The sequence below is a fragment of the Seriola lalandi genome, unplaced genomic scaffold (assembly GCF_002814215.2).
Source record: "Seriola lalandi dorsalis isolate HSWRI2012SDOR001 ecotype SW California unplaced genomic scaffold, Sedor1 jcf7180001973258, whole genome shotgun sequence".
In the NCBI taxonomy this organism is placed as follows: Eukaryota; Metazoa; Chordata; class Actinopteri; order Carangiformes; family Carangidae; genus Seriola; species Seriola lalandi.
In genome coordinates, this window is record NW_019443924.1 from 4,164 (window position 1) to 12,471 (window position 8,308).

Below are 8,308 nucleotides of genomic sequence, written 5' to 3' on the forward strand. Positions count from 1 at the left end.
CAAACATAAACTGTTTATTGTGTTAACCAGTTAGGGAAGCAATTTCAAATTTCATCCTCTTTATATCTGACCCTACAGAGGCCGAAGTGTAAAGCTTCTTGACACAACAAACTGAGCCAGAACTGCTTGTTTTGAGACAGCTGTAGAGTAAATAAGCAAACAGGGTGATGGGGCGAATCTTTGAGGGATTTACTGCAGAGTTCTCCATCCGGCTGCAGCCCAGTTTATCGGTGCAATCCAGCTATATCTTGGTGGTCCAGAAATAGTTTAGTGTGGCCAGTCTTGGTACCATTCTTGCATAACTGCAGAATTACAGTGTGCTGCTGCTGCTGCTGCTGTGTCCCGTGTGGAGCTCTGGCTGCCAGGCTTTTCAAGGATTTTTCGTTTAGCAGAACCGAGTGTAACCTGTGTCCTGTGATAGTGTAATTTCTCTGCACATATAATAAAAATCTACACCCTTATCTTCGGTTTATAAACCTGGATAAAATTTGACTTGAAGCCAAACAGGCCCGATATCAAGCTAGTGATGCGTTTTAACGGTGCATGGTACACCCCCGTGTGTCCGTAATAAAAATAGTAATTTAAATGGAAGATGTATTGGTTTAACTATGGGTCAGGCAAGACGTAATTTAAGACAGTAGACGGGCATCGCCTGAGTAATACAACATCCCACACACTGTCAGATGTGATATTGGTACAGTACTCACCGTGGTTGAACATTGCGGACCGAAACCGGTTGTTGCTGGACAAATTTTCCATCGCTCAAAGTTTCAGTAAGCGCCAAGGGCTGCGTCCTCCTCCTTCTTCGTCGTCTTCTTCGGTATTTCCTTAAAGTCCCCTCTCAATCTGAACACAACTGCGGTGTAATGACAGTCTGCGTGTTGCGTTTGACCGGACAAACCCGTCCCCCCTGTGAGTGTGTGAGTGAGTGTGTTTGGTAGCAGCAGCAGCAGCAGCAGCACACACTCACAGTCGTTCAAACTGAAGACAGTGTTGCCAGGTTTGACTAACAAAAAGTAATCTGTGGCCTTCAACTTGAACCCCGTTTCTTTTTAGACTATATTGTTAACATTTTTGGAAAATGAACTAAGTACGACAAATTATTTGTTAGTAGTTAGCAATTTGCTATGTACAGTTGTATGTACTGACAACTATTAACAATTAACTTTGATATTTTAGTTCTGGAGTTATAAGGAGCATCTTCATCTGCTATGCTTCGGGAGTAATAGTAGGCTATCCTCAGAAAGTGTAAGTGAGTCTGAATGTAAAAAATATATATGTATCATGTTTGCGTGCTCAGATTTGATTGAATTATGAGTCTTTGGGGTTGTAAGGGTTTTACAATAGCCAACCTTAATTGTCTCTGATGCAGCTGTTTACTAGTGTTGATAAGCAGGTCTAACCACAACAATTTACTTTGCTGTCCTTCACCTCACACAACTCCGTATCTCCGTCCACACCTCCCTCACATTTTGAAAAATTGTTAAATAGGCAAAGATTTACGAACTGATACAAAATGCAGCCAAATTCGGCGGGAAAACCGTCCAAACTGGCAACACTGACTGACGAGCCTGCCTCCAGCCTGCCGGGCCGGTGACGTCGACAGACACCCGCTACTGCAGCAGCAGCCTCGAAATGAAAACAATCGCACGTGGATGAGATGGGAAAATGGTCACGTGCACCTGCGTGGAAAAATAATAGAATGCACCGTTCATCGCGAAAATGAACAAATATAGTGACTAGTACAGTGAACTATATACACTTACTGGGAATTTTTATCTGCATTGAATACTTATACTACTCTGCTGCTCACTCACTCGAAGCAGTGTTTACAGTGTTTTGAGTATTATTGGAATATTTGTATGTATGATTTATCATTAAGACAGCTGTAAAACCCCATGCATTAATGTGGTGGTTTAGTTTATATGCTACAATATCAGCATAATTTTATTATCATTAATGTTAGCAGTAGTAATAGATGTAAGAGTAGTAGTATAAAGTCAGTGGAAAAGTCTTTATCTTCATTGTACCAGGTACAGTACTGTTTCAGAGTAGTTGAGTACAAAATTGTATAACGATTATTTTAAATAACAATAATTTGTAATACAGTATTGAGGAACTAATACTTCAGCTGTGTATCTTACCACATTTTCTGAATCTGAACATGGATGGCTCACTGAACAGGCCTACTGGCACAGGCCCAGAGGCCCAAGGGGTCAGGGGACCCCGAGGCCAGAGACTGTTTGGAATGGTCATTAATATTTCTTGTTGGAAATTCGATTAAATGACCATAAATAGATGCAAAACGACCACAAAGAGACAGAAAACTACAAGCAGACACAAAATGACCATAAAGACTTGAGAGTGATTTTACATGTCTGTGCTCAGGGGTCCATTGTCAATCTACTTTATGCTTTAGAAGGACAGACTGTACATTTTACTCAACTACATTAATCTGACAAATGTAGTTACTACTTTGAAGATTTTACATACAAAAAACATACAAACGTAGTATTGTGCTTGTTCTTCTTCTTCCATCACTGTTACTTTGCAGTATTCATACCAGGAGTGACAGTACATACCTTATACAAGGTTAGGAAATCACAGCAGCATTTAGTTTTTTAATTATACACCTCATGAGCTTCTTGTGCTTTCTGTTTCACCATAAAAATGGAGAGCAGAGACGGATAGTGACATCTTGTGGCTGATGTGTAAACACATTTCTAATGAATTCCTCTATACTTTTTTGAGCAGAGGCAAGCACTATTTTTACCACGTTAACGTGGCCAACACATTTTGTCCGCCCAGGTAATGCAGTGCTCTTCTGGTGTGAATTCACATATTATTGGAGCTGTGTGCTTCAGTAGTTGAAAAAGGCCATTGATTGAGTAAATTCGGTTTCTTGGGATCTTTTATCACTAGATGTCGTGAATTAACAGAGATTGAGTTAGGCATCATCATTAATGAACACATATTTTGAGTCTTTGGTTTGTTTAAGGAGCAACAGTTTTATTTTTAGCTGTGACAAAAGGAAAAAAAAACAGTCGCCTCCTCAGAGTCTAAATGTTCACGTTCAGGATTAAAGTGCAGAATTGTTTTCACAGCTTGTGTAAAAAATTAAATAAGACAAAAAAAAGGAATATAATATTAAAATATCAAAACTGACAATGGAGATCTGGAAAATATAAATACGATACAGAATAAAATGAAATCTCATACAACATAGTATCAGCAATGATATTCAATCCACTTGAATCAGGCTTGCACTAATGATACATAAAAAAAGGAAATCAGTTCACGTTTTTCGAGTCGTTGGCAAGGCTAGCTTACAACAAAGGCACAGCATTGTTCAGAGGTAACGATCCTTTGCAAAGAAGTGCTGCTGAAACATTCTCATTGATCATCAACACGTCCTCGCAGACACATCTAACATGCTCGACATGGCTCAGACTGGAAATGGAGACAGAAACATGGCAAAGCCACTCATGTACAGTACATGCCCACGGACGAACACATCAACCATGAGGGGCTTGTTTTACAGAAGCGTATTTTGTGTTAACAGCCTATACATTGACAGGAGGTTACATGCTATTTGAGTTGCACTGTTACTGTTGAGTTCTGCTTTCCTATAAAGCTGCTGAATTAACTGAATTGTGAAGTAAGCTCCAGAAAATTACGGCCCTGAGCCAAAAGAGTGTGACGAGGAGGTGAGAGGTGAGACAGGCCAGTGCTCTATTATCAGAAGCAGCAGCAGTGGTTGCAGCCTCTGTGGGCATCACATATGAAACCAAGCAGTCAGAAACAACACAGAACATCATTCACAAAGGACCAGTCTGTAGGCAGCAGGCAGAGCTGGGACATCATATCCTCTTGGTAGCAAAGACTGGGAAACCTTGTCTCTTAGGAGCTATTCAACTGGGCATGAAAGTATTTTAACAGTTTTGGAGCCTTTTGCTTAAAAATAATAGAAATAAAAACATAATCAATATTGCCACAGATGTATAACTTTACATACAGTAAGATCACAGAGGGATCGAACTGGCTCCTGCCAAAACATTTTTAAAGCTGAACCATGCACAAAAATTGCATCTATATAATCAGAAACGTATCCTCACGTGGTCCAGTTTGCTATCAAGAGGATGAATTCCCCAGATCCCATTTTTACAGTTGAAAGGCTCTATCAGTGTCTTGCATTCATATATCAACCTGAACCGACATTTATTTCCTTATCACAAGTAGCCCGAGAGGAAATTAATAAACATGGCTTCAACCAGCCATTTGGTAATATAGTGCAAATTAAAGTACTCAAATCTATACAAAAAGATTTCAGTGGTTATATATAAAAACAAATGCTGCTTTTTTCTCATTTCCTTTTTAGCCTCGCTTTCTCTGTTGACTTTTTTTTCCATTCTTTGTTTTCTTACTTAAAATCACAATATTTAGAGACAAAAATAGCTTGGTTTAGAAGCTGAACAGACCTACGTAGTGCATCATGCAGCTCGTGAAAACAACAGCAGGAAATAAAAAAAGATTAGAGACAGAAATCTTATGTTAGAAGGTGCAAGAGAGAAATTTGACCAGAGGAAGAGATCATTTCTGAGGAGTGCGCATATTTATGCAATGCACGCAGACAGATGTTAGGACAGACACGTATATACAGTGATATTTACAGCTAGCATTTACATGTAAACAAACAGTGGGTCATCCACAGGAGGAGAGACAGATAGACAGCCGACATGATGAGACAGTACCTGGTGATATTATCCCCACACCTGAACCACTGTACAGTACATGAGACGAGAGTGAATAATTAATAACAGATCGATTGCCCTCAAAAATCATCATATCACACATAATTTTTGTTGATCATGAGATGCAGATTCAGTTCAGCAAGTTTAAAATGGCAACAAAACCCTTTCCAATAATTTGATATACTCCGGCACACATCTATAGCTACATGAAAACTCCAAGAGGGCCGATCCAAAGTGGAGAAATACTTTTTTGATGGAGGGAAATGACAGGATGTAACATTTACTGAGCTTGAACTGAGGGTCGGAGATGTGTTATGGTGATAAGATTCCTCATATCTCAAATGCTAAAAGCCTCTAACCTGCCCCAATAGTGACAATGTAGAAACAATAAACAATAAAACTATCGGCTGTGCCCTTATAACTGCAGTCAAACTTTTACTCTCCTTAATTTCAACTGGTCGGCCAATAAAAATATGGCAATGTAGCATACGTATATAAAATATGTCTGTACATTTACACTATTTAAAACATTTACAATGTTGCCAGCTATCTACACTGGTATGAATGCATGAATAAAGATGCCACGTGAACATGACTGAGATACACTAACAGCTCTTAAATTTGGGGAGGCAACGTACCGAACTTATGCCAAAGATGTGTACCTCAGTGTTAAGTCAATGCTACACAATAAATGAGGGAGAGGGGCAGCACCACAGACACAAGTAGGTCTGAGATGAGAGGGACACAATGAACCAGGACCTAACCTGACAGCATTATTTACAGTCATGCACTCTTCAGTGAGCTATTTAAAGCTTGAAAGGTTTTGTTTGACTTGTACAAGTGGACAGCAAGTTGATCTCAACCTTTGCGTCGTGAGAGGCTGACAGGCCCCTCTCCTCTGCATTTTTCAGAAGTTCAGTTTTGAGATCAAAACCAAAAAGCAAAATCAAACCAAACTCACACAGAAACACGTGGTGCACAATGTACTCTGTAGAGGCCCAAAGTGAGGCTGAAGGTCTGCTTTGTGCCTTGCTTTTTGGACTACCTTATCCACATGAATATACACACTACAGTAACTACAGTAAGTATTCTTGAATAGTATGACCTCTAATGTTAAATCTACACGATTCAAGAGTTGAGTCATGATTTCTAAGTCGGGTCTGATTGCATATGACATGTTCCACTTTAGCTTCGGGTGCAGCAGAATCAAGCTATCGTAGTTAATGTCTCTTGATTTTGCTTTGAATGTATGTGTGTGTGTGTGTATGTGTATGTGTGTGAGTGCATCTCGCACAGGTGGCTTTTCACATCCACATTTTCCCCCTGAGTCTGTTCATTAAGCCTGAGCCAGCCTGAGCCCGCTGCATCTGCTTCAAACATGGATTCCTCCAGCCACTGCACCACCTGAGGCAGGCAGTCGCTGCCCTGGTGGGGTTAACTCGTAACTTCCCACTCCTCCGGTTGTGTTCAGTCCTGCTCTGGCTGTTCGGGGTGGGTGTGCAGGCCGTTTTCAGGGCGCATGATGCTGTGATTCTCCCAGAAGGCCTTGTGCAGCTGGTCCACTTCAGACACCAGGGGCAGACCAATGTCCAAGTGCATCTTCAGGTTCTCCAGCCACTCCTCCAGTTTGGAGAAAGCAGGTCTACGGATTAAGAAAGCAGGTTATTACCTATCATTTATATTTTCACAACCAAAAAGACTTTGCTAACTTTGCTACTGAGTTTAAAAAATAAATCAATACAACTGAATACAATACTGGGGCAAAACTCAGCAAATTACTATGAAACTTTGAGTGAGAAGAAAAAGATAAAGGTTTATGTTGGGTGAACTGTCCCTTTAGGTACAGTAAGATGTCAGTGTGAATCTATGGCAGATGTCTGACCGTTTGTCTGCATCAAGGTCACAGCACACAGCAGCCATGGGGAAGAAGGCAGGGGGACAATCTGGGGGACAGTAGTGCTCCAGGAAACCAGACACGTTCAATCCAAAGTCCATCGCCCTGGGGAGGTAGTCTGGGTCTGCGTTCACCCTGCCGATTATCTGGAGGGGGCAAGACAACCAAAGAGACAAAGAGTAAGAAGAATTAAAGATGGAGGAGTCATAGGAGGGTTCTCTGAAGGGAGTCCTCCAGTGCTGATCTGTTGAAAACAAGTAAACCCTTCAAACTGAAGCTGATCGTTCCCAACATACCACAACTACTGTGTGCCTGCCTGTCAGAAGCCACATCAAGACAACTTTGTTTTTCTGCTCTCTCTAATCCCTGCACTATTCACTGGCTAATGGTGTCCATCTGGGGAGGTCATAATCTGGGACTGAACTAAACTGGATGGTGTGACTCCAGGCCTAAAGCCTACCATACTTCGAGGTTGGTATTTTCTTACAGGGAGTAAGCGTCTTTTACTTTCCAGGGCTCTGGAAAGCTCCTCCAGAAATATGGAAAATCATACTCATAAAATGAACTGAATACTGTAGAAAACACTTGCAAAATTATAGCTGAATTTTAACATTGGCCTTATTAAGTGCGTAGTAAAACTGCAGGAACATCTTAGACTCCAGAAGGTTTTAAAGGGGTTTAAAGTATTTAATGTTAAGTGACAAGGAAAGTGACTTTTGTAAGTGACAGTTCAACATACTACTAAGGAAAAAACAGCTTGTTTTATAATTTTTGCACATTTATTCCAAATTAAGACTGTAAAAACTTTTGTGAAATCATTTTTTAAATAACCTCTCTGAAATCCTAGGTGTTTAACTACTGCAGAGAGCGGAGGGTCACTTACCTCGCAGAGCATGATACCAAAGGAAAAGATGTCTACTCTCTCATCGTAGCTCTTCCCTGAGAACGAAAAAGGACAAATGTTATCAGTATTTAGGAGGAATGCCATATACGTTCAACAACTGCAGCACTGCAGTGACTGCAGTTTTCTTTAGATATCTCAAGAAGGGGCAAATAGGTATACTGAATACATCTATATCAAAGTGTCCCAGTAGATCATACCATGGATCATCTCAGGAGCCATCCAGTAGGGGTTTCCCACCACAGTGTACCTCTTCCTGCGGTCGGGCTTCGTCTTCAGACCTGACAGTTTACCCTGCGACAACTTCTCCTCATGCTTGTCATCAATCATGAGCCGAGCCAGCCCGAAGTCTGCCACCACCACAGTGTTGTTCTATACAAAGAAAATTATCATAAAAAGTTAATGTTGTACTGCGAGAGAGTGGCAAGAGAGACAAAAGCTTCAAGCAGTGTTTACAACACCAGGTTAGAAAGCTTGAAATTCAGCTCCAAGCTTCCAATTTCTCTTAGTGTAGAAAAACTTCAGGTGTGAGCTCTACAATGCAAACCGTTTGTTTTCATGTGACACGACTACAATGATCTTTCTGTTTGAATAGCGTGAGGGGGATGTTTCCGCTGCAAGTTACTCATGTGGAGTGTGTTTGAGGAAGGTTTAGTCTCTTATAGCTACTGCTAACAAAGCTCTCCTTTATTTTTGTATCTGAACTGCCCCAGAAAAGGACAGGTGCACTTTGTTAAATCCTCTAAGAAAGCATACTGTATA

At 40.8% G+C, this 8,308-nt stretch overlaps 1 protein-coding gene across 1 annotated transcript; it reads right to left on the bottom strand.

Moving 5' to 3' along the window:
- Positions 1-2,983: 2,983 nt before the first annotated feature.
- Positions 2,984-7,918, bottom strand: LOC111651555 (LIM domain kinase 1-like; the record flags this gene model as incomplete). The annotated part of the gene is made up of 4 exons (XM_023401532.2): positions 2,984-6,393; positions 6,634-6,791; positions 7,529-7,584; positions 7,747-7,918. Coding segments are annotated over 4 exons (561 nt in total), but the record flags the coding sequence as incomplete, so codon positions are not given.
- Positions 7,919-8,308: the final 390 nt, after the last annotated feature.